Source organism: Pholcus phalangioides, unplaced genomic scaffold (assembly GCF_987345545.1).
Source record: "Pholcus phalangioides strain wild (caught in Gottingen) unplaced genomic scaffold, Ppha-v1.0 ptg000010l_1, whole genome shotgun sequence".
Taxonomy (NCBI): Eukaryota; Metazoa; Arthropoda; class Arachnida; order Araneae; family Pholcidae; genus Pholcus; species Pholcus phalangioides.
In genome coordinates this window covers 8,153,658-8,181,094 of record NW_028301603.1, presented here as the reverse complement: position 1 = coordinate 8,181,094, position 27,437 = coordinate 8,153,658, and the positions used below count along the sequence as shown (strand labels likewise).

Below are 27,437 nucleotides of genomic sequence, written 5' to 3'. Positions count from 1 at the left end.
TTGGAAAAATAGAAAAATATTCATTTTTGTTAGGGTCATGGAACAACAGTCAAGGGTTCCTCGCGAACTAAAACGTTTAAAATCTTTGTAGCAGTGATTCTCTGGGGGGTAACCGTCACCTTGGAGGGAGGGGTTCTTGGAGAGTTTTCAGGTTTCAAGCTGGGGGCGGCGGTCCGTGAGTTTTTAATAAGAAGCTGATCAACTTATTGCTTTTATAGTATAGTTTATGCTGAATATTATTCACTAAAGGAGTTCGTGAACTTGATCGTATTAGCAAACGGGGTCCCTGGACTTCGTCTTTTGTGCACGTAGGGCGCGTAGAAAACAAATAGTTAAGAACCACAGAAAATAAATGAACATTTGCCAAATATGGTGATGCATAATCACCGGCATAAGTGGTAATGTTTTCAGTATTTATCAAATTCACCAACGACGCTTGGGTATTATACATATTCGCTGGTAAATGTGATAAATTCACCAAATTTACCAAGACGATTGGTAAGTATGCATAATAACAGGTCATTATGTATACTTACCGATTTAACACATTTACCGTAACATGACTATTTCTAGAATACCCATAGGAGGGAGGGAGGCTGATGGACACCTGTCCCATCTTATTGAATGCTGTAAATTTATTCAGATATCAATTTAATAAGTAGAAAGCGTCTGGACTTTTCTGAATGTGGAGGATCCAGCGGACGGGGAACGACAAAAAAGCCCGAAAGGGGGCCCACAGCCTGAGAAATGCTGCCTGTGTTCGTAAAGCCACGTAAAGCCTGAATCGACTTCTTAACCTCCTCTACCAAATATTAATCATAATTATTGAGATGATAATTTAACCCCATCGGCGGACCCCCCCCCCACTTCCCAGCTCAGACTTGGCCAATATATTCTATTGACCATCAAAAAAATGCTAATTGTCGATTAATATAATAATTAAATTTCTAAGTTCCTTGACATGAGAGGAGCCCCGACCCATCTTTCTACAAAGAAGTACCAATTCTGTCATCACAAGCATGTCCGGAACCCTTCACAATCACACTCTATCATTCTTTTCAACCGACGAGGGAGGGGGTGCCCTCAATCACCCCCCCCCCCAACCACTTCCGATATAATATCATAGTCTAATTATAACTCTTCATCAGTCATTTCAAACTTCGATAATCTTATCTACCAACAGCTATGACAAGACTTCATTCATTCGGACTCTTTGGTGGCTTAAGAACCCCCCCCCCCCCCTTTCTTCTTCCATCCACACTTTGTGGTCAACCAGTAGGGCAAGTGCTCCCTCCCATCCCTAGTAGAGAGTGTATTAATATGTAGATCGGCACATATTCTGTCAAGACAGCAATAAATTTCAATACGGGGCTTTGATGATCGCGACACGGCTCGGGGGAAAGAAAAACAACAACACACAACTACCGTTAGGCCTTCTCTCTAACCCTACTCCAGTCCTAGTCTCATAACAAATTCGAGGTTACCTACCAGTCACGGGGGGGCAACGAAAACGTCCTTCACTTTTGATTAATTATAGAGCGATCGGAGAAAAGAATGAACTCTTCTTTAACCCTCGAGTCGAATCCTAATAACCCATCGAAGAATGAAGAAGAAAGAAGATAGCGTACGCAACTCCTTGTACGTACGTACGTACCCATGTACGCTTTTAACCCATTCCCTGCCTGCAGTGATTTGTGAAACCACTCGCGGCGTAAGTCGGTTATACATTATGTAGAGACACCATGGTGAAGAAAAAGAAGAAGAAAAGGCCATTTGAAGGTGATTCGTATGTGGCCAATTTTTCGTCTTCTTTGGCGCCCCCCCCCCCTACCCTTGTTATATAACGTTATATGAGCGGTATCTTATGTGGGAGGGTGTGGGGGGGGGGGAACATCTCTCGAAGGAGAAAAAAACATTCCTACGGAGACGTCGGCCTCTTGTTTTCCTGGTAAAAAATTGCACGATGTTTGTGTGGAATAATAAATACCTACCCGGGGTGAACGTATATACACGTGCAAATGTGTATAGAGTGTAAGGGTGGAGTCTTAATTTGTACGGTGCCGTGTTGACAGGGTGATAAAGTATGGGTGAGATTTTGGTGGAGAAACTACTATATGTTACATGTGCTGACAAGATATCAAACAGGAATAACGCCAGGTATTACCGTCAGACCCAGGTATAACGTCACCATTGTTAACCGAAATGATAGGCCTTCAAAAATTGACATTATAAGTAGTCCGACGCTTAAAACGATCGAAATTATACAGAGGTATATATCAAACTGCGGGGATGTTTAAGGTTATTGGTATGAAATACTTATATATTAAGGTTATTCACACACGAAAGTGTGTGTCAAGAACGTATGGACTAGTTATTTACACGTGCTAAGAGCAACAGGATGAGTCTTTTGCACGTGTCAAGAGTATCAGAAAGAGTATTTTGCATCTGCCAAAAATATCAGGATCAATTATTTACATTTGTCAAGAGCTTCAGTATGAGTATTTTACACCTGCCAAAAATATCAGAATCAATTATTTAAATTTGTCAAGAGCTTCAGTATGAGTATTTTACACCTGCCAAAAATATCAGAATCAATTATTTAAATTTGTCAAGAGCTTCAGTATGAGTATTTTACATCTGCCATAAACAGTAAAATGATTCCTTAAAAGTGTCAAGAATATCAGAAATTGTATTTACACTTGTCAAAAACAACAGGATGATATCAGAAAGAATGTTTTGTACTTGTCAAGAGCTTCTGGATGAGTGTTTTTCTTGCGTTGGGAATATCAGGATGAATATTTTTTTACATCTGCCAAGAGCTTCAGAAGGAGTGTTCGTCACGTGTTGAAAATATCAGGATGAGTCTTTTTCAAACGCGTGTTGAATATCAGGATCAACTATCTACACGTGCTAAGAACATTACGATAAGTGTTTTACACTTAATCTTGATGTTCAACAGAAAAAAAAACAGGAAATGAAACACTATTTCACACGTGTCAGGAGTATCAGAAAGAATATTTTACACGTGTCAAAAATATATCAGGATCAGTTTTTTTTACATTTGTCAAGAGCTTCAGGATCAGTGCTTTCCGCATGTTAGAAATATCAGGATGGGTGTTTTCCACACTTTGGGAATATCAGAATGTGTCTTTTTCCACATGTGTTTAAGAATATCAAGAATATCGAAATGAGTATTTTTTACACGTGTCAAGAAAATAACAAGATCAGTCTTTTTTACACTTGTCAAGAGCGTCAGTTTCACGCGTTAGGAATATCAGGATGATGGTTTTTACCCTTGTCAAAAACATCACGATAAATGACAAGAATATCATCAGCACGTGTCAAAAAATATCGATATACGCTTTTAGAATGAATTTATGAGGATAATTCTTTTACACGTGTCAAGAACATCAGTGTTAGTTCATTACACGTGTCCAGAACATCAGGACAAGTGTTTTACCTCCGTAAAGTTTCTTTTTTACACACGACAAGCTTATCAGGTGCAAACAGCACAGGTGCAATTGGGTTATGCTGTTATTCTTGACCGTGTGAAGAAGACTTACCAAGACTGAAGCCTTGGCAGTATATTTATATCGGTGCTATTACGCAAGGGAGCAAGTGCAGTCCATACTGACAAAGGCGCAAATCAATGCACTCTACTTTTTAACTTTCAATCTAACAATAATTAATGTAATAATGATTATAAGTACACACACACATGATTACATCTAAAACACGAAGATTACAACAAAAAGTTGATTAGTGACCGTGGACTACCCGATGGTAGAGAGAGAGGGGGTGGAGCAACTCTTCTGACACGTTCGACCTTCAGGTGACTTGCAGTAGCCGCGCCAATAAATTATAGCCGGGTAATAAGTCATATGCAATATTTTGTAGTAATAACAATAATAGATAACATCATAAGGGAGGGGGGGGGCGCGAATAAATCTCTTCATCTTGGAGAAAACGCTCTTAATATTCATAACCACGATCTCATTTTTTCTTAAGGGGGTAAATCGATTGCATAACTCCTTCGATGGAAAATAAGTTTCTATCAGGGCACCCATAAGCCCCCCCATGTCACCTCCCATCACGCCCTGGTCTAATGATAGACACCATAGACCGCAAGGTGATTTTAACTTACCTGCCGATTCTCGACCTTGGCTCGATAACGATTAATTAGTCAAAAATATTCCATTATTCAGAAGCCCTCTCCCCCTTTTACCCAATTCTTGGCGTAAAAAACATTGGGGTAGCCACGCCGTTATTGACGGGCCCCCCTCCCATGTGGTTGTATAGTGTTGCCCCCTTCTCCCCTTCATTTACTTAAGGTTATCTCTTCAAGGACATTTGATGCCGTCAATGAACCAAATACCACATCACACATTACTGATTCTGACTGGATGGGGGGTTCCTCCACGAAGGGCATGAGAGTTTGCGAGGGGGTGACAGCTTGACTCCATTTTCGTGAAAAAAATAGAGGGTCAGTGTCCGGAATCCTGCGCGAGTATCCTGTGGTGAATGTAATCAACGGCTGTTACCAATTTCGCAGTTGGTCAATGGATGAAATGGCTCCGTCCTTGCACCTCCTCCTCCTCCTTTATAACTTAGGACGTGCTTAGATTACAGTTTTGATGTTTTTCCCCCCACTTTAATTTTATCATTATGGGGCGTATCGGCGTACGGTCGTGATGGATTTCTTCAATTTCCAACCGGTTGACACCCTTAGGTCAATGAATATGGTCTTGTGATGCCCCTCCGTATCTGAATGGATTTGGCCCTTTTCTTTGTATGCCGTGAATGCTAAATAAATCATAGATGGAGGAGAATGGTGAACACCGGACATATTTAATGGAAACATTTACTTTCTACGCAGATGTGGATCCAGAGTGATGTGGTAACGATCACTGCATTCTGTATTTTACGGGACAGATCTACTTCCTCACATATTATCCGGATCTTGAGGGGGGGGGGCGATTCCCTGGATCAACGGCTGCTTGTTTAAAAAAAATCGCAAAAAAAGCATCACTTCAGCAAAAGCAATTTACGGCCCTGAATAAATTTCTGTATGCGTGCCCCCCCCCCTCCCCCATACATACAAGGAAAATTATGACAGGGGGGCTCTAGCCTAAAAAAAGCACAGGGATAAACTTTTTTCAAATTTAAATGTTTCGCTAGATAAATTTTGTAGAAAAATTACGACAACTAATTTATCCTACTATATCCTACTGTGGAAATCAGTACAGTATCCAACTATTATATCCTACTGTGGAAATCAGTACAGTATCCAACTATTATATCCTACTGTGGAAATCAGTACAGTATCCAACTATTATATCCTACTGTGGTTCCGTGACAGTTTCTTTGGGGTTCCGCATGATCAAACGCCACAGGGCCCTTAAAACTCCGGGATAGCTTTCAAAGAAGAAAGCTTTCTTGTTGCTGATATTCGCAAAGCTGTTCTTTGTTTTGAATTTGAACGAGATAGTGTCGAGTTTAAAAAAAAAAATCCAGATTATTTGGCTAACTAACTTACAGAATGTGGAAGCATGTGAGTGACCAAAACAGTGACCCAGAGGGCGTGAAAGCATGTGAACGACCGAAAGATAGTGACACAGAGACATATTTACAGAGTAGGAGGAAAGGGGGGGGGGTGGTAAACAGGTTGTAATCTAGGGCGGCTAATTTGGAGGAATGAGTAGTCAAGAAAACTAGACTATAGAATGGATGAATGAATGGCGGCAAAATAATTTGTATTGCCCACAGGCCACATAACGATAAATCCACATCCGGAGGAGGAGAAAGCCCTCACCAGAAGGCCTAAAATTATGTGGTCCTTGTCAATTTCTCGAATTTCATTAATAAATATATTATATCACATATAATTTTCATTAGAAAATTATCACAATTAAAATATCACATATAATTTTCATTAGAAAATTAGAAAATTATATGTGAAAAATCGAGACCTAAGCAGCCACTTGGTTGTAAAAGAACCGCTCTAGGACTTGATGGCTTCTCGGCAGTGCCGTATCAGCGTATGAACCCACCCGGAACGTGGGGTCTAAGATGCACAGGAAGCATTCATGATTATTGAATCTGGTGCTATGATTTTCATGAGTAAGTATATTAACTGGTAAGCTCTTAATTCTAGGCAGTTAAGGATTCGCCATGAACACCATTTGCCCAGCGATTCTTCCGTTCAATGTCGTGATCTCAATCCCTATATAATGAATTTAAATACATTTATTTTCATGATTTTTTTGTTGAGAAGATAATGCCATTATTTTGAATTGTTTAGTTCTCTCGAAAATAATCGATACCAATTTTTTGTGTCTTTCGCAGGTGGATTTTGTTGAAGGGAAAAAAATAAGAAACCCCTGAAATATAATTAAGAAGGAAAAAAATAATAATTAATAATAGAAATAATCAATAATAGGAGCGCAATACAGTAGCATGATCAGTAGAAGAAAAATCTTATCCCGATCGAGGGATGAATTAAATGCCGATCTTGGCCTCGAAGAAGATGAGGATGCCTGGTTCACCAGGGAACGGCTATTCAGGGTAAGTGATTTTTTTTTTTTTGTCTTCTTTTTTCAGTTGAGTAACTTGATCGGTGTGTGTGGAAACACGCAATTCAATTAAATTGGACACACATGCCTGTACTTAATCACAAAACCATTCCGATGCCCATGAATCTGCTATACCATTGAGTTACGCCACTGCCGAGCTCATTGCTCTGGACGTACTGTAACGTACGATGATGCCTTTTTCTGGTCTTTGCACGCCACGGAACAGTTAGCTAGACGTGTAATAAGGTTATTGTGGAAATACTTATACGCCGCTGCCTAGGACTGAAAACCAAGTTGTCGAAAAATATGTTGTATCATTGAAGTTACGCCACTGCCTAAGCCGAAAAGCTCATTGTTCTCGACACATTGTAAAATATAATAGTCTTTTTTCGGTCTACGCCACCGACGAACTAACTGGACGTATGAAAAGATTATCGGAAAAGTACTGATACTCCACCGTCTCCGATTAAAAACCAAGTTGCAGAAACATCTGTTGGGTCATAACACGCTTAAAATTTCTTTTTCTACAATCACAGACGTAACTTTATTGGAAAATACTGCACTAAAGGGATCTTTGTTCAAATGCATTGCAGAAAATAAAATAGTTACTCCACTGACCAGCAACATGCCTAAAAAAATCGGGAGTTTTCGGTAAGCGAAATATAGGCATACGTATAGGCTGATCAAGATCATTCAGCTAGAAACCTAAAAACACTCCATCGAAGAAAACAAACATATTATTGCATACCATTAGCATACCCAGGGGGCACGTTCTCCAAAAAAATTAAAAATCCATCAATTTAATTTAAAAAGCCTTTTGTTTGATATTAACGGATTTAACAAATCATTACTTTATCAGAGAAGAGTTCTCTGTTTCCAACGACTTCCCGATTCCTGCTTACGCAACTGGCTAATTATCGGACTTGATGAAAAACGTATGTATCAAATTGTAGGAAAAGCATGTAGAATCTGGATTGGATTATCCTGCTTACGCTACTGCCACTGACTAATTATCAACCTACAAAACTTGTATAACAAATAGTAAGAAAAACATGTAGAAAGTTGATTCGATTAAATATTTTAATCACAGTCAGTAATAAAAGCACTTTCATTCAAAGAAGTCGATACTTCAGTTACGCCACTAGTCGCAATACAGCGTCTATTGGATGTATCGCCTTCCGTTCAGCTAATAACAATAAAATACAGAAACCACAAACGAGGAGTCAACATGATGGAAATAATTTTATAAAATAAATTAGTTACTTCACTGACCAACAACGTGCTTTAAAAGTTGGAATTTTCTCCAAGTGGATACATAGGCTGATCAAGATAATTTTACTAGAGGCCCAAAATACATTTCAACTTGCAAAAGAAAAAAACTATCACTGAACAGGGGCGTACCCATCCACAAGGTGATTAAAAGTCAGTCAATTTATTAAAAGTTTAAACCTTTTAGGTTGGTTATTAACTGATTTAACAAGAGAATAGATCGTCTATTCACCCGATTTCTCGATCCCTGCTTACGCTACTGCCATTGATCAATTATCAATTCTAAATCTTGTATAACAAATGGAAAAGCATGTATGAAGTGGATTCGATTATTAATAAAATTTCAGTCGTAGTGTGAGTGAGAAAACCACTTTCATTCAGAGAAGTTGATACGTCTCAGTTACGCCACTGATTACAAACCAGTGTCCATTACACGTATCGACTTCTGTTGAGCTAATGAAAATAATAATACAGAAAGAAGAGTCAACATATGATAAAAATCTGGCAACGACTCATGCTAACATTCATTAAGATGAAAACGTCTTAAAGTTTGGTTATAAACTGATTTATGTAATACATTTTGATTTAATCACAGAAGAGATTCTTTGACCCCGCCCCCCTTCCCCCAGTTCCTAATTACGCCACTGCTACTGACCAATTATCGCCTAGAAAATCTGTATAACAAATGTGAAAACATGTAGAAAGTGGATTCGATTATCGGTAAAATTCCGATCATAGTGAGTGAGGAAAACCACTTTCATTCAGAGAACGCCATTCAGTTACGCCACTGACTACACAATCCATCGTTCATTAAACGTATCGCCTTCCGTTGAGCTAATAACACTTACTATTATACAGAAAACAAAACAAGTATAAACATGATAGAAATCTGGCAACGTCTCATGCTGACATTCATTAAGAAGTCTTTCTTTTCGAACTGAAATCAGATAGTGTTGCCAACGGAGAGAGTTAAAATAGTTCAGTGAAAACACAACGTTGTTTTTTCGACTAAAAATAGGTGAAATGAAATAAAATAAAAAAAAAAGAAGCCTGAAACCTGTTGGTTGTGTGTGTTGTGAGATAAAATGACATGTTTTTTCTAGAAAAACATCTTGTGCGCAAGTATTTTCCACCCGTTGCATTGACCTCGTAACTCACTTGGCCGCCATTAAAGGGGCAGTTTCTTTGTTAGATACTCGAAGTTTCTTCTTTGGGATCATGCCCGAAAGCAATTATTATCGGGAAAAGTTGATTTTTATCGACCGCTGTGCGAATTAATGAAAATGTTATTATTATTATTATTATCGTTATATTGTATATGCATGTGCGTCCATGATCAGAATCTCGCTCCACGATCTCCCTTGGGAAATGACCGATCGTTCCAGTTTTCATTCAGATTGATCGCATCAGAAATCCATTCGTAATGAGAGACATCATTCTAATCATTGTTACTGTTGGGTAAGGGTTCCTCAGTATGAACAATCAGATTCAGAGATGGGTGAGGAGTCCATAAGAAGTTCAAAGCTCTCAAACCAGCGATTGAGGGAATGATTTCAACAACTTTGGCGTTCTCAGCTCTTCATTAGAGGGAAATAACGTGCCACTATGATGAGCACTTTGAAATCCTTCTTGAGATTGTTAAGTCCTCTTGGCTCAACAGTCGTAGATAACAATGCATATTTCAATCCTACTTTTTTTTTTTTGGATAAACTATAGTTTTCTTTCAACTGTAACTATGAATTTTTGTGGCTCACCTTTTAAGTTGAACAACACTTTTATGTCTCCACAATACATTATCTGGCAATTGTTGCAATGAAAATGAGCATTCTAATCTCCATTTTGTCTCAACATTGTTTTTCCAACAATTCGTCTTAGTGAAAATGTGCCATACTAACCATAGTTTAGTCTCCAACATTGCTTCCTCAGCAATTTTTCTTGATGCAAACGTGTGGACTAACAAATACGTATGGCCCAACAGTGTTTTCATAGCAATTTATCTTGATGGCAATGTTCATTTTTACCAACATTCATGATTCAACAATGTTTTCACTGATGGTAATGTGAATTCTTTTTCACCAACACTCATAGTTCGACAATGCTTTACCAACAGTTTTCCTTGATAACACCATTCATTTTCATATCACTTATGGTTCAACTTCACTAGCAGTTTCTCTTGATGACATTGCTCATTTTTTCAAAAATGTTTTCATAGTGATTTTTTTTTTGATGCCGATGTGCATTTGAACCCGAACTTACGGTAAAGAATGATTTCTCTATAGCAATTTACATTTCGCTTCACCCATTATAATATAAAAATTTATTATCATTACTACATTTATAACAATAATTTGTTTCTTTTCACTAAGAGCACGCAACTGACATTTTTAAATAAGGCTTTATGAAGTTCTAGAATTATTCAGTACAATAGGAAATTCCTGTCCGAATTATTTGTGATGTACAAAATACGGTTCAAGTGAAAAAAGCTGAAGTAATATTTTTTGTTCATAATAACAAGAGAACTGTGCAAGAAAATGCATCCCAACGTGCTTAATTATGCCCGAAATCGTGAGAACAGAGACCTCATGGAGAATCAAGTAATTGGCCTGAATATCGTTATGAATACGTAATTTTTCTTATGCTGAATGACATCGAATGTGGAAAGAAGTCTTAGGAAATGTAGTCTCAGGCATGAATATAACGTGTTACAGCTCTTATGCTATCTCGTAGAAAGATTCCTATGATGATTTCCTTTTTCCTCTTTGGTTTTCATGGGATAAAAGATAGGGGGGCCTCCGAACATAATTAAAACATCATTTAGGTGTGCAGTTCCGGTAGGTTAATGCATTCTGTGATTACGGCTCATCATCAGTCGAGGAATAAATCGTTCACTTCGTTGATCTGTGGAGCATGATCCAGCTCCGTTTAGATGAGAGTATATATATAAGTATATCAACCGACAGAAAAAAAAATATCGTAACTTCTCGCATGGGTTGATGTTATCTTCCGCCATTGCCTGCTCCACTGTGTTTCGGTTTTTTTGGCTTGTCACGCATTTTCCGATCTGAATATCATCGGCCCGTTCGTGCCCTAAATGCCCGTTCGTCACGAAATCATCCCCGCTGGTGGCTTTAGTGTGATACCAACGCTAATTTGTTTTGATGGACTGACGTGAATTCCTCCGACTTTATACAATATAATAAGCTCTCGGTCAGAATTCGGATTCGACCCACCTCTTCATCATTTTTCGCCAAGAAATTGGGTTTGAACGACCTGCTCTGGATTTCTTCTCCCAAGGAGAATTTTTTTTTTTTAATTTGATGGCTGTGCATAGTTTTCCAGTCAATTTGGTTAGCACGACTGGTTTGAAGTCAATGGGTCTACGTGAAAGTATGGAAGCTTCTGGCAGTTCGGAATTATGAATGACTTCAATCATTCGAATGACTGCATCACGTCTAGTCGTGGGTTAGATGGGATTCGGAATTAAAACCAAGATCTCAGCATTGTGAAAATTGATTCGTTTTCATGCAGAAATCTCATAAAGGAAAGTATTGTGACCTGACTGGTCAGCCATATTTCACCATCAGTATAAATTGCATAGCCGATCATAAGGAGTCAATCCTGGTAGTTCTCACTCCATCTCACGTTAAGGGTCATCATTGCTTCACCAATATTCGAATGACATTCAGCGACTGCTTCTGGCACGGTCGTCTTCTTTCATACATATTTTGGGGGCAGAGATCAGGAGCGTACGCAGGAAGTGGGGTACATTGCAACAATGAGAAAGATACTTTTTTAGTGTAAAAAATTTAAATTTCGTGAAGAAGAGCTTTCCACCTCCACCAAGGGTGTAATGTGCACGACTCTGGCTGAAGTCATGGTACATACATGGAGGAGGTTGACAGTGCTCTAGCTGGAAGGTCCTAGAACCTCGACGGATCACGTTTATTGCATTTCATTTCCCATTATAGATTCACTAAAAAAGGGGCCCGTGAAAATTCTCTCCTGTGGAGGGGGGGGGGATTTCATGGGGATAATTCTTCAGATAAGCTTAGATTACTGAGATTAAGAGACTATTTTACACGGATGAGCTGAAGAGGCTTCACTATCTGCAAATCTTGCAATGGTAGGGGTTTTCTACTTACCTCAGATAAAGTTTTCATTACCATAATTTAGTGTGAGGGTTTTAAGGAGACACGGACGAGCTGAAGGTACTTCACCATCATACGCAAGCGCAGAGGGTTTTATGAAGACTCGGATAAGCTTTCATTGTCATGATTAGCTCGACTGTTTTGAGATTTCAAAGAGACACTGGTGAGCTGGAGGTTCATTCAGATAAGCTTTCCATAAGTTGTTATGAGGGTTTTACAGAGACGCTTTGGCTGAATGGTTTAAACACTAAGAGTTAGCACCAAAGTTTTATGGAGATGCTGATTAGCTGGGATGGAGGGGAGAGGGTTCACCCAACCATAAGTTAGTACGGGGGTTCTGAAGGAAGTATAATTATTTGCTGCTTAAGAAATTTAGCGTGTGGGTGTGAGCTGTTTTGTGTCTTGCCCAACCATAAATATTATTTCATCTCAGCCGAAATTCATTAAAGAAATTTTCATGCACCTTAATATTATTAAAAAGGAATGGTTTATCCACATTATAGTCAAAGGAATATTTTTCCCCCTCACAAAGATAGTAAATGAAATGGATTTCTCTATCATATTTAAACAAAGTTATCAATTTCGTATCATGATTGGGTTGGCGGGGGCAAAACAAGGATGAGCTACTCAACGGATCAAGGGATGATTGAAGTGATGTACACAGAAGCAAAGACGAGATAATCAATCTTAAGTGAAGGTTACGAAACCACTCCGTTTCCAGAAGAAACAAGAAAAGAAGAAAGAGAAAAAGAAATCGAAATATTGTGACAAAAGTTGTAGAAAAATAAGAAAAAGAAGGTAGAAACTTTTTTTGATAAATCCACAAAAGAGAAAAAGAAACAAACTAAAAAAGAAAGAGGTTGATGTACTTTGAATGTTTGTTATGAGAGAGTATCTTAAGCTAAGTTTCTCTCACCGCCTCCGATACCCACGTTATTCCTTTTTGTTATGAACCCTGAAAAAAAAGAAAGAAATTGCCCACCAATATGGCTCCCATTCTCCTACATGCATCCTTATTATTGCCCTCACACTTGTACATTTTTTTATGTATAAGACTCTTATCTTCCTCCTCCTCCTACTACTACTATTGCCGCCCTCTATCCGTTCCGACGGACATTAGTCCAAATAGGGTGCGCAATCTGATGAATAAGGAAAGGAAACGTTATGGTTATTTGCTTTCCCCTTTTCAGTTTAAAGAAGAAGCAAATGCCCGAAATCTCACAAATTTCTTCTGAGACATTGAGGGTAATTGGTAACTTCGAGGTACGCACACAATCTTCCTCTGGTGTATTCGTTTATTTTTTTTTTTGCTTCTATTATGTTATCGTGTTTCGAAAATTGACCATTGTGTTACTGTGAATATATGATAATAACGATAATAACACTCCCTGTAATGTATCAATGTATATTTAGAACCATTTCTGTAATATTTCTACCTTTTTTGGTCTTGATTGCCCCGACTAGACTGGAATTAAAAATTTTATGGAGTTTATTTCTTCCTTACTGCTGGACCCAATAGAAGAAACAACTGAATTGAAGTAGAAATTCTGAGCTCAATTACCATTGTTGTTCATATGACCGATATCAGTTATAGAAGTCCTAAAATTTCAACGATAATTGAGCAGAAAATATAGTTGAAGTTCTGTGACTGTTATGATCATTATTGACTATAAGATCTTGCAAAACTCTCGCTTGATCATGGTTCTAGAAAATAATGCTACACGATGATTAATTTGTCTCCATCTTGGTGTGCTGGGAAATAAATCCACCCCAACACCATCAATTACACTGCCATAGTTTTCCATCGCCATTAATTTCGAGCTGGAAATTTAGTGGAAAAACTCCAAATAAACCAATCAAGTTATTCGGTTTTGCCAACAGCAAATCGGAACGTTTCTTCCGACTTACTTGCAGACAGTTTCATTCTGACCAGAGCGTCTGTCTGAGCTGTTCGGATGTACTTCTTTCGCAGAGCAGCAGAGAGTTAAAATTTGGTAATCAACCCAAATGGGATCTCCAGTCTGAGTTATAGTGATTATAGTACATCCTTTGAAACAACATCCATAGAGGTAGAAACACGTTAGAATTCGATTATTTCCCAGCTATTCTCTTAAGCTATGGCTATTCATCATGCCAGACCATTATTTGTAAAGGGTTTTTTGACTCTCATCAGACCCTAATGAAGGCTGTCGTTCTCTTTAAGGAGTAGGGAGTTGATATTTGGTAACCAACCCAAGTGGGATCCCCAGTCGGCGTGATAGTGGTTATATTACATAATTTGAAGACGTCACCCATAGGTTGTTGCACACGTTAGAGGGTTCGATAGTTTTCCTTGCAGTTTGCCTTAAGCTTATAAAAATACAAATGCAAGGCCATAAAAATACACAACAGGCAAAATGCCCACAGCTTCCTTATCGTATTATGACTCCCACTGGGCCCTAATGAAGGTTGCAATTTTTTTTAAGGAACGGGAAGCTGAAAAGTGGGATCTCCAATCTGCGTGATAAATATTATAATGTTATATATATTACATCGTTTGAAGACGACTTCCATACGGCATCCGTTAAGATTCGTTCGTTTCTCCTTGCTATTTCCCTTCAGCTTAGTTTATTTATCGTATTTGTTCATTATTTGTAGAGGAATTTTTATTTCCCATGGGGCCCTCATAGAGATTGTTTTTTTCTTTAAGGAGCAGGGAGTTGAAGTTTCTAAATCAACACAAGTGGTTGGTTCCCCAGTCAGTGTGATAGGATAGTGGTTATATCACATTTTCTGAAGGCAGTAGTCATAGGGGGGGGGGGGTCGAAACGCATTAGGATTGGACCGTTTCCTTGCTATATCCCTTAAGCTAAGTTCATTGTGTTAGTCCGTTATTTGCAGAGGGATTTTTGACTCTCGCCGGGTCCTGATAGTTTCTTTATTGTGTTAGTCTGTTATTTACAAAGAGATTTTTGACTCCCGCCGGGTCCTGGTAGTTTCTTTTCATTGTGTTAGTCCATTATTTACAGAGGGATTTTTGACTCATACTGGGCCCTGATGAAGACTTCCATTTTCTTGAATAAGCAAAATTTTCGTTATTCTTTGCTCGTAAAGAATTTTCACTGACAGATTGTATATTGGTTGGAAAATATCGATAAAATCTGATAAGAATTCCTTCGTTCATTTTAAATTCTTCATGAATGGTTGAAAAAACTTTCGAGGAAGTGAAAACGCAGTTTTGAGAAAGAAGGACCGTTCTTTGTTCTGCTTCCGTGTCTTCTTTTTTGTTGTTGTTGTTGAAGGATCAAGCGCGTGAGGGCGTGAATTCAGGTGGACAACGAATCATTTATCTACAGTAAGAGAAAAAAAAGAAGAGCTTTTTAAACGCCAAGGTCGCAAATAAAGAAAAGAAAGCCAAAAAAAAAAGCAACACAAGCAGTTAGGGTCGCTCCAACTCACTAAATTTTACTTTTCTTTCCTTCAATATTCGAAAAACACATGAATATTTTATCCCGGAGGCGTTTATACCAGAGAAATGCCATGACTAATAATGTTTTGAAAGGTTTCCGGCCTCTCACATGGTTTTAAAGGTGGGTGTCGAGACCGATAGGGTGGAGAACCCGGGTTCGACCCACTCTCGATTACGTGATGTGTCAAGTTTTTTTTTTTTTTTTTCGTACGATGTGGGTTTCACTGTAAGGACTAGACGACGCCATGTGGTAAACCCACCTGAACGAAATACTCGGAGGTGGTACATTCGTGAGAAACAAAAAAAAAAAACACATTGTTCATCATGTTATGCATGTGTATAACAACAATATTTAGCCTCTCTGTGTGTATGTGTAATAACCTCTCACGAACTTTCTCCGATTATGATTATTATTGGAGGAGGGTTCGTTTTTTTATATTTTATTTTGCGGTCTCTTCAAATATACGACGAACGAAAGATAATTGATCCCAATTATGATCGAAATTTGCGGATATTTTTTTTTCTCCTGTCAGGGATTATTCAATGTTGAGGTGGAGGCAATGGATCCATCGAAAAATTATGTGTGGAATTACATTGAGAGTTGCTGAAGCGGTTTTTTCTTGTGACAAAGATTCAGGGGGGGGGGGTTTATGTAATTTGTATTAGGAAGGGCCTACTCAAACTTGGTACCATAATATATATATATATATATAATTTAAAAGTTTGGTGCCTGTACCGATTTGGTGCATTCTCGATGGCATCGGTGTATTTTTCTTTCTTTTTCGAACATTAAGAATTATATTGGTGTGAGATAGAGAAGTATTATTGTTTATGGATACGGTATCAAAGGGATTATTCGAAAACATCGTTGCCACCATGGAAATTCGTAGTCAGAATATCACTGTTGCCGATGATCTTATGTTTAGAAACCAATGTTTTCTACCTCGTAAATTTATTTGCAATGTTTAGAGTCTATTTCTAAATGTTTTACAATGTATGCAGAGAAAGATGTCCTCTCCACTTATTAATTAATACAAGACACACAAGATTTACGAGCCATTGGCTGATTGCTGTCACCGTCCATAGCACGGTACCGTTCAGCACATACGGTCGGCCCTGTTTAATCAGATATCCTACTTAAACTTATAAAATCCTCTGAAATCAAGAGCTCTCCCATAGAGACAATGTTAAAGTTCCCCGCTTCATATGGTAATATCAACGACTTTTCTCCATTTAATCGAGTATTGCGCTTCACACGTCACCTGCTATACCTACATATAATTTTTTTACTGAATGAAACATTTGGAATTGGAACGTTTGCAACAAAGTTTACATTTTAAAAACAAAGCAACTGTCTGGCCCCGTGATTCCCAACGTAGGGCACGCCCCACAGGGAAGGGGAGGCAATATGATTTTTGAGGGGGACAATGTGATTTTTAAGGGTGCAATCACATGTTTTTTGAAAATTCATATTTGATGAATTTTAGTAATTCCTCAGAATTAATGGAAAATTCTCATATTTAGCGAGAATAATTCGGAAATTATTTAAAAAAAATGATTCATTTTATAGAAAACATTATCAAAAATCATCTTTCTCAGTGTCAGTGCATTTCATGCCTTCTGGGGGTTTTTCGTAAATAAATAAATAAATAAAAATTCATATTTAATGAAAAAATTAATTGCGGAATTAATGAAAATTAATCCTTGATAGGGAAATAATTTCCGAATTAAAGAAATTCATATCCAATTTAGAAAATAATTTACAAACCGATGAAATGTTCCTCGTATTTAATAAGGAAATAATTTAAGCATCAATGAAAGTGCATCAAGATAACCACAATATGACTTATTGGCCATTGGGCTTCAAGGGATTTTTTTTGTTTGGTCTGCACCGTTGAAGTTTGAAAGACTTAAAGGTTGAAACTCATGCTTTAACCTCCAGGCTATAAGGCTTCCTCCACGTATTTTCTGGGGGGAAGGGGGCACACAGGCTAATTTATAAGGTTTCAGAAGAGCACAGAGAGAATCTATCCAAAGAAAAATTTCGGGTTTTTACCCTTTAAAATGAGGTCATTCAAATTCACGGAAATAGATTGAAACAGCATTTAAAGAATTTCTCCAGCATTTAAACTTTTTTTTTCTAATTTTCGGGGCCGAATACTCTTTCTCCCTCCCGCGTGTGTATCTTTTATAGGATTACATATCAGGATTTTACGAGAAGCTTAGGTGGGGCCATGGCAAAAAAAAAGGTTGGGAAAAACACTGATCTAAAGCCGCTAATCAATAAAAGAACCTCCCATGAAATTGATCTAGAGCCTCTACTAACCTCCAATGAAATATCTTAAGAAGGAACCCCCCCCCCCACACACACAAAAATTACCTCCCCCCCCCCTTTAAAGAAATTTGTAACCGGTATCTTAACTGGTTGTCACAATTACCATGCGTCCTGATTGACGGGGCATTCGTCGAGACCATCATCTCCGTTGAATTCGTGTCACCTCTCACACGGTCCCTAAATTTGTTGTCCATCCCTCGAAATGAACGACATCGAATAAAAATGCCTCCCTTATCACACCGGTGATAACAAATGAATGATGATAATATGAGGAGACAGAAATAAAGAAAAAAAAAAATTCAGAGAAATTTATTGAAATAGAAACATCTCGGTTAGATAACGGACAAAAAAGAAGAAGAAGAAAACTGTTATCAATAACATAGTGTTTAACCTCGGTTCTGACTTCTAACCACGGCCGACCTTGTCCGGTTTTTTTGCTGCCCAAGGTCGCCCAGTTCTTCTTTTTCTGGCCTCTACAATGGTAAAACAAAAAAAACCCATTAAAAAATAAACCCCATATTATTATTTTTTATATATTTCAATCAGTCCAGGATGTGTCGATTTCTCTGTACAACAAATGTGGTTTTTTTCCACATCATGTTGTACAAATCACATGCGGTATAACAATTTGTTCGTAAATGTCCGCAATGTTCGAAATTACAGGTTCATTGGAAACAATGGAAGCGGTTCGAAATCTTATATATACCATTAATAAATAATAACGCACAATTCTCAGTCGGTCTAGGTCTTAGACAAGATGATTAAGCCATTCGAAAAGTAGGCATTGTTGTTAGAGTTTTTTATTTAATGACTTCTTCGAGTGAATAACGGGGGCTTTCTTTCGTAATAATGGCCCGCCTGGAGTCACTGCCGCGTGTAATTATGCTCGTTGGAAAAGATTTAATTGTTAATTGCGAGCTCGATGCCATCTTTCCTCATGATAGTTCCATCGACACTTAAGTCACTATCGTGATTGCTGGTTTAATTGCTGGCTCGGTTCGACCCCTGTTCGTCTACGGGGTTCTGTAATTATTCTTGAAGACTTTCTTCAAGCCATGAAAACAATAAAAAGAATTGAGATCCATAAAATTAATTGTTTGTTCGTCAGGGGGATTACATCAAAGGCTATGCGGCCGAGAAATCGAAAGTTTTTCGTGGGATATGAACAGTCATATTTCAAGCTCATTTGATTCGATTCGGCCGGTTTGGACGGAGTTTGACCCAATAAATTTCTCTGTCCTTAATTGGCATAGAAGCCATTAAATTTGCATTAAAAAAAACTCATTATTTGATCGATGAGGAGGTTTGTCCGTTATGATACCAAAGGAATGGAAATTTGATTGTGATCGATTTGATTGATTTCGAAACAGATGACGGAGACATGCGTAGAACCCAATTATGTTTCAAAAATAAATATGGTCTCGTTATGAAACGTTACTTTAGATGAAAAATGAATTAGTCAATGTTTTTTAATACAAGCACGATGTGAAAATTTGAAATAATTGATAAAAAAAATCCACATACAGCAATTACTTTACTTTTTGGACAAAAATTTTCGAAACTTCAGTATTTATAATATAATAAAATTAATTAATGAATGTGAGAAATGGTCTTAGAAAAATTTGAATTTGTTTTTAAAATGGAAAAAAAATGTTTTTTTTAAATTATACTATATTTTTTTAATTAAAAAAAAAAAACCAGGGTGCCAATAAAATAAGTTAAAATCTTGATTGGAAATCAGGTAATGAGTTTCGAAACTGACAGTTTAAATTTAAAACCAAATAAATGAAGAAAAACACAAATAAGTAAAAACGCAAATTAATGGGAAAAAGAACAGTTAAATAAATGAAAAAACAGTTAAATAAATGAAAAAAAACAGTTAAATAAATAAAAAAGCAGTTAAATAAATGAAAAAAACAGTTAAATAAATAAAAAAACAGTTAAATAAATGAAAAAAAACAGTTAAATAAATGAAAAAAACAGTTAAATAAATGAAAAAACAGTTAAATAAATGAAAAAGAGCAGTTAAATAAATGAAAAAGAGCAGTTAAATAAATGAAAAAAACAGTTAAATAAATGAAAAAACAGTTAAATAAATGAAAAAGAGCAGTTAAATAAATGAAAAAGAGCAGTTAAATAAATGAAAAAGAGCAGTTAAATAAATGAAAAAGAGCAGTTAAATAAATGAAAAAACAGTTAAATAAATGAAAAAACAGTTAAATAAATGAAAAAGAACAGTTAAATAAATGAAAAAATAGTTAAATAAATAAAAAAACAGTTAAATAAATAAAAAAGCAGTTAAATAAATGAAAAAAAAAGGTTAAATAAATAAATAAAAACAGTTGTGAATAAATCAAAAATACAGTTCGATCTATGAAATCTACTACCAAAATCTATCTACCCAAATCAATGAAAAAATTGGGGAAAAAAAACAAATTTGATAAGAACAGTAAAATAATGGAAAAAAATATTGAATGATAAGAAAGCTATTAAAAATGGAAAAGAAAATTGAAGGAAACTTGAAAAAAAAAAAAATTAAAGATAAAGAAAAAAAATCAAAGGACCTGTTAAATTTGTAAGAAATCAATATAAAAATTTAATATTGGAAGAAAAAAAAATTAGAAAATATTGTGAATTAGAAAAAAAAAACAAAAACACGAAAGGAATCAATGATAAAAGTTAAACGAATGTTTAAAACGATGTCTAAAAAAACTACAGAAAATTTTGAATCGTATTTCAGAATTTTTGTAAACAAATATCTTCGATATCATCTGAATTCAGGAAATATTTAAAAAATGTTTTGAATTTTTTGAAAGAGAATTTTAAATTTATCTATTAATTAATTTTAATATCTCGTAGTATGTTAAAGAAACAATTTATGTATATTACGGTATGTGTGATAAATCGGTTATTGCACATAATAACCAGTTATCATTCATACTTACCAATCGTCTTGGTTTGATAAATTTATCCCTTTTACCGGCGAATATGCATAATACTAAAGCGTCGTTGGTATAAATTTGAGAAATATTAAAAAAATTATCACTTTTGGTGAATTTGATAAATATGAAAGAAATACCAAATGAGTCTGGTATGTGTGATGAATATAGTCGGTCCTGGATGTAATGATAACAAATTTTACGATCATACCCCGGTATAATGATACAATACACGTATGAACCATCATGTGTTATTCAAATAATGTGTAGTACTCAGATATATCATTCATGTTGCAAGGGGTTGTGTAGTTATTACAAAAAAAAATAACTTTTTATACAGTATCATATAGTACAATTTATCACGTTTACCAATGACGCGACACTTGGGTATTATAGATAATCGCCTTTACGAGGGATAATTTTTTGAGCAATTATTAAATTTACCAACTTGAGGACTATGCATAATCACCGGTAAAAGTGATAAATTCGAAGAAATTTATCAAACTTACAAAAATGCCCTTGGATTAGTGATCACGCACGATAAATTTATCGCGCTCAATTAATCACATTTACCGTAACATATTTTCACAGTTATTTATTTATAAAAATAAAAAAAATTGAAGATAAAATATATAATTTCAGAAAAAATTTTCAGTCCAAATTTTCCATGTCCATCAATTTCAAGAAAAATGGTATTGACATCATAATAAGATATCTCGCGGAAACGTCTCGATCTTGTTCGCGCGCGCGTTTTATTACATTTCGCCGCTCGGGAAAAATTCACTCGATCCGACCAAGGCCGTCCAGTGCTCGTTTCGTGCGCGCAAAAAATCAGGTCACAACACACAAAAAAAAAAGAGAAGATAATCTTCTTTATTTTTTGCTTTCAACATCTTTTGTCTCACAATAATAATAAGAGAAGAAGAAGAAGAAAAAAATAACCTCCAGGGAATATATATAATAAAAATAAAAAGACCTCATCTCTCTGTGTTCGTGTAAAATAATACGACCATCTCAGCTGCTTCAAAAAATTTGGAGCTTCTTCTCTGCATCCTTGAGCACGAAAAAGTGGAGAAAAGAATGGCGAATTCTTCCAGATGATTCTTCTCTTCTTAATTCCCGACCTTGGCCCTATTTATTCATTTTTTTTCCAACCATCATAAGAACGTATTCAATCCCTCGACCTAATGCATGACCAGAGAGAGACAGAATTTCGGAAATCGTATTAATTTACCCTAATGCGATAATTTAGTCGATTGACCAATCGATTTTTTTTTTTTTTTTTTTTTTGTCGCGTAGTATGTGCCTCGTCCATGTTCAGATAAAGCATTATTGAGCCCTTGTAGGCTTAAAAACACCTGGACGCAATCTACAGAAGCCTAGAATTTCGTTGAAGGTCTCGCGTTGTAACGTTATAGTAAGTTTTAGGCCATCGAGAACCATCTTGATTGTCCTTGATTAGTTGGTCGCGGGACCCTCGACTGATTCGCAGATTGTATTTGGTCGATACGATGCGATTATTTGAATTTGTGCGCATGCCCGGTCTTTATTGGAATGGAAAATGCCGGTAATTCGAATAATTAAATTTATTTGGCATTCAATATAAAGTCGATGAACCTGCATCATTAATTAATCTCCGAATTGGTTTAGGGTATTCGTCCGTTGATTAATATTAATTGTTTATTAAAAATTTGTATTTCCTCGCAAATCTGTCTTAACAGCATCATAAGCCGCATTTGCGCATGAGCAAACGGGGCACGTACCTAGGGCTCACAAATTTTCAAATCCCCCAAATTATCTGCCTTTTGTATATTAAGTACGGGACCTTCTCCCTTCCCTGCCTCTGTGTCAAAAAAATGCAATATATAAGGGCCCCTCAACATATTCCATGTTTACCGGCATGGTTGAACGTATTCAATCCCTTGACCTAATGTGTAATGCAGTGATTTTCAAACTTTTTCACCCGCGGCACATTTCCCCAATTCATTGTTTACTGCGGCTCCACAGAATAGTTCAATAGATATTTTCTTTCATGAAAGAACTCACTTCAAGGCATAAATATGCACACAAATCTCATCACGACGCCCCTAGGAGCCAAGACGCACACTTTGAGAAACACTAGCCTAATGAAGTCCAGATAGAGAGATGAAATTTCTAAAATCGTATTAATTTATTCTGATGCGGTAATTTAGTCGATAAAGCAATCGATTTTTTTTTTTTTTTTGGCTGTCACGTAATGTATCCCATCCATGTTCAAATTAAGCATTATTATGAGCCCTTGTTGGCTAAAAACTGTATGACACAGTCTACAGAAGCCTAGAATTCAGTTGAAAATCCCGTATTGTAGTGTTATAGGTCGTAAGTGTTAATCCGTCGGGACCCATCTTAATTGCTCTTAATTAGTTGGTCACGGACCCTCGACAGATTCCCAGACTGTATTTGGCCAATATTGTGCGAACGAAGGAATTATTTGAATTTGTGCGCATGCGCGGCCTTCGTTGGAATGTAAAACGCCAATGTTGCGACCAGTTTAATTTAATTGACCTTTAATAAAGTAATTAAGTAATTTTAGGCTATTTGTTATATCAATTAAATTTCAATAATTTAAAAATTACTAAGAAAAACATTCGGAAATAGTAGTCTAAAATTCGTAGAAATTAAAGAAATTGGTATATTTGAATGCAGTTCGCGAATAAGTTATTCTCTCTAAAAAGTGATTATTATTTTTTTATGGTACAGAAAACAAATTAGTTACATTTTTTATCGATAGAGGGCGCTTCAAGAAACAAATCCCTTGAAATATGAAAATTAAGAGTTCCATAAAATGCAAGGTGTACGATTAACATCTCCTTCTGAATTTTCCTGTTACTGAAGAATTGTGAAGTTGACACTGGTAGATAAAGCACAACTGGTGAAGTTGTTTTACCTCACGAACCGCAGACTGAAGCTTTACGAACGTTTCGGACTAAAAAGTGATTGAAAAATTGTTCAGGTCCGATCACTCCTGCCGGACTGGTTTACAACGTCCTCTATCGACAAAAATTTGAACTAAATATTTTTCTTCCCAAAAAAAAAAAAAAAAAAAAAAAACTTCATGAGAATAACTTCTTTTTTTTGCAAACCATATTTAAATGTATCAATCACTTCAATTTTTATTGGTTTTTAAACTATTAACAAATTTATGGGACACCCTGTATTAAAAATTAGCCTTACCTTGCAAAGCCGTTTGAACATCATCACAATGGACTTCTGCGTTAAGACAGCTGTTGCCGTGAGATGCATCATATTTTCAAATATCAAATCCTAAAATGATAGCTGAAGGATTCATCGCATTGGAAAATCAATGCAGCACAGTTAGGCAACAGACTAACACCGGTGGCCCGGGAATGACTGAGAAGTTACTATGAGCTTCTGCTCCCGCCGACTCTGTCAAAAAATTTACACATTAGGCCAGGGCCTACATAAGGCCAGGGCTCCTCCCCCAACCAGATCATGGCCCGCCACTCTGTTTCAAGGACAGATATAAGCAGGTGATGGCAAGTGATACAAAAGATGACAAAAGATAGGCCAGAGCTGGAACTAGAATGGGGAGGCAAAGGGGGACAACTGCCCCGGGAAGCAAACTTTAGGGGAAAGCAAATTTTAGGAGGTAACAATAAACATTATTATGAAATTATCGAATTTTACAGTAAGGGAGTGACAAAATTATGTTTGGCGCCCTCATAAAAGTCGAAGTTACGGCCCCACCTTGGGCACATATAAAGTTTGGGAGTCAGTGGAATGCAATAAGAGACGGACGACACGAATGAGACCTCGAGATTATCCCGTTGCCGAAATCTCTTCTTGTCCGGATCATTTGGCGATGTCTTGGCGAACTTTAAAACTAACAGCCCTTCTGGACCCTTTTTCCTGGTTAGTTGTTGGATAAGGACCTGTAGAATATGAGTACTTAATGCACTTCAAGAGAAAAGACACACTGCCAAAAAGTAGGATCGTCAATCCTTTGCAAGCTCAAGTAATCACTGAACACCCGGGTCAAGCTTTTTCTCTCATGCTAAGTTATCATAACCGCAATCAGTAAGATTCGGACCCAGAGGCGGCCTACAATAGGTAAAGGCCCAGCTATCAAGATTCGATTTCATTCGAAATTCAAACATTCGTTTGTTACAGGCGAGGCGCCGAACGAAACCGGAAGTGGACCCCAGAATCGGGTTTCTTTAATATTCAAGTCACATACAGGCTTTTAATATTAAAAAATCAACACTTTCAGATCTAGTTAGGCCTCCTTTGTGTGTGCATTATTATTAATATTGATATTATTCGTTATATTGAATGAAAGGGCTCTTTTCTCTCTCTCTCTCTCGCAGTCGTCGGAGTTGAGTTCAGTGGCCTACTTCCTTCAATAAGATACTAGGCAGAAAAAAATGTACACAATTAAAGCCTTTAAACACTTTTTTCGGATGCTTATTCTTCTATGGTCTGCTACGTTTTTAGGCAGAGCTAGAGAAGATGGGGTTTATCTCCATAGTGGAAAATGATGGGTAGTAATAATAATTATCATTACACACCGTGAATACTTCGCGTTCTTCTTTTTTTACAACTTCCATCTCGTTTCTCCCATGGACCATTTGTTTGTTTGCTTGGTAGGGCTTTTTTACTTGCCTTCGGGCTCGGGGTGACCCACATCTCGGTATGCACATTGGTAGTCGGGCCGCACCAACATGGAGAAGAAAAAAAAAATCTTTTAGTGGAAAACAATGACTGGAGGCTAGAAGATGCTCTCCTTCATATCTCGATGATGAGTCTGTCTGTCCGCCTGTCTGCAAGCCATCTTCCCAGCCACTGTTCCTCTGAGAGCTCTCGAAGATCTAGACCAGATCCAATGAGAGTCTTTTTAGTTGCTGCTGTTAATTGAACTTAATCAACGCTATCCTAACTTTATGGTTAGAATCACGACAAGAAATACACTTTTTAATGTTGATTGCTATCATTACTGTTGCCCAAGGGAAAGCAAATATCGTAATGGTTGTTCCAGTAATGACCGTTTTCTCGTCCTCTAGGATTGAGGCATAAAAAGGCTTCCTGTGTTTTAGAAGTGAGAGTCTTGTTTTAAGGTATTGGGCAAAACAAGGGAAAGCTTTCATCGTCTGTACTTCTATAGGGTGATATCCTGGTGCCATGTCCATGTAAATACTTGATGGATGCCACCAAAATCCCGACTGATCTCGTGAATGTTTCTACAAATGAGAATCGGTCAGAGATGTGTTTAGAGGTGGAAGATCTTGGGTCCTCGTCCTATCTTGAAGGTGACAAAAGATTCTGCTGGAGTTCAAAGGTGCACAACCCTTGGCCGGCGGGCTAAATGTGGCCCGCCAAGGGGTTCCATCCGTTTCGCGAGAGTTATTCCGATTGAAAAGTATTAATTCACACAATACGGTATATAATTAGGCTGACCATATTTCCTTCATAAAATACGGTAAATCAGGATTCATACAGGATATCGCCAACTATCGCCAAATATATTAATATATTATTGAAGGCAAGTAAAATTACAACCAAAAAAAATTGCCAAAGGTAAGTAAAGATGCCCTTCACGGCCAAAAAATTGTCAGGGCCAGTAAAGTTACAAATTGTGGCCAAAAAATTACCAAAGGCAAGTAAAGTTACCAACTACAGGCCAGTAAAACTGCCAATTTCGAGCTAAAATTGTTGAAAAATCGTTGACGGTGGGAAATAAAGGGCTACTGCAAATCACAAGTGCTAAAAATTTAAGTCGAATGATCGTTTATAAAAAAACGTAAATATTCAAAAGAAACGTACGATGTTTGACAAAAATATGCTAGATGAATATATCCACAAGACTATAAGTAATTATGATACAGATTATATTGGGATTATGAAGTATAAATAATGAAAACAACCTTTATTCTTGATTTCCAAAATCCACGCTAGCCTCTTTGAAAGTAAGGGACTTGTTATAAAAAAACGATTGGACGGCGAAAATTGTGGGAATGTGCAGTGAATCATATGGTCACCATATGTATACACAACTTTCTGGCCCAAGAGCAGCAAAAATACCGCATATTTGGCTCGCGGATTCAGAATGTGGTTCTGCCACGTCTTCTTCATGGCAGAATGGACCCGAGGGAGAAAGAAAGAATGAAGGCCGTAACGCAGGGGGGGGGGCCTTAAGGGTCTGCCCCCCCCCCAGAAATGTGAGAAAATGACCGAAAAAAGGGGAAAAAGATGGCCAAATCCATTGTTCTATTTCTTTGGTCCCGCCCCCGAACGCAATTTCTGCCTACGGGCCGGGAGAGAACCCTTTTGGTTGGTTGGAGCCTGACTTTGAAATGGGCATAGGATATTCTGTAGTCTCAGAATATTTTTCTGTACATAAAGGACTATCATTGCCTGTGGTTAGAGTTCTGACGTCGAAATCATCAATGGATTCTGTCACATTGAAATACGGTTTTGTACGTATAAAGCATACAAATGGTATTTCCTTTCGATGTTTCAATTTTTTTACCGAATTATTAATTTTTTATCGGCTTGGGGGGGGGGGCATGGGTTCCCTGAGCACCTCCCCCGCTCTCTGCGTACGTCCCTGGTTCTGTATATGAGTCTTTTTCCCATGGCAGAGAGGACCTGAAAGAAAGAATCGTTGTCACTGGTTAGAGTTTGACCCAGATACGGGAAAAAGATTCTGTAGTCTGAAAACATGATCCT

General features: G+C 37.1%; 1 protein-coding gene across 1 annotated transcript in view; it reads left to right on the top strand.

The window, feature by feature from the left end:
• LOC149080837 (uncharacterized) overlaps positions 1 to 27,437 on the top strand; it is a 116,177-nt gene that overhangs the window by 30,755 nt on the left and 57,985 nt on the right. The window contains exon 2 of the mRNA XM_089237503.1: positions 6,346 to 6,564. Within this exon, the coding sequence (XP_089093629.1) occupies positions 6,457 to 6,564 (108 nt within the window). The 5' untranslated portion in view covers positions 6,346 to 6,456. The remainder of the gene's footprint in view (positions 1 to 6,345; positions 6,565 to 27,437) is intronic.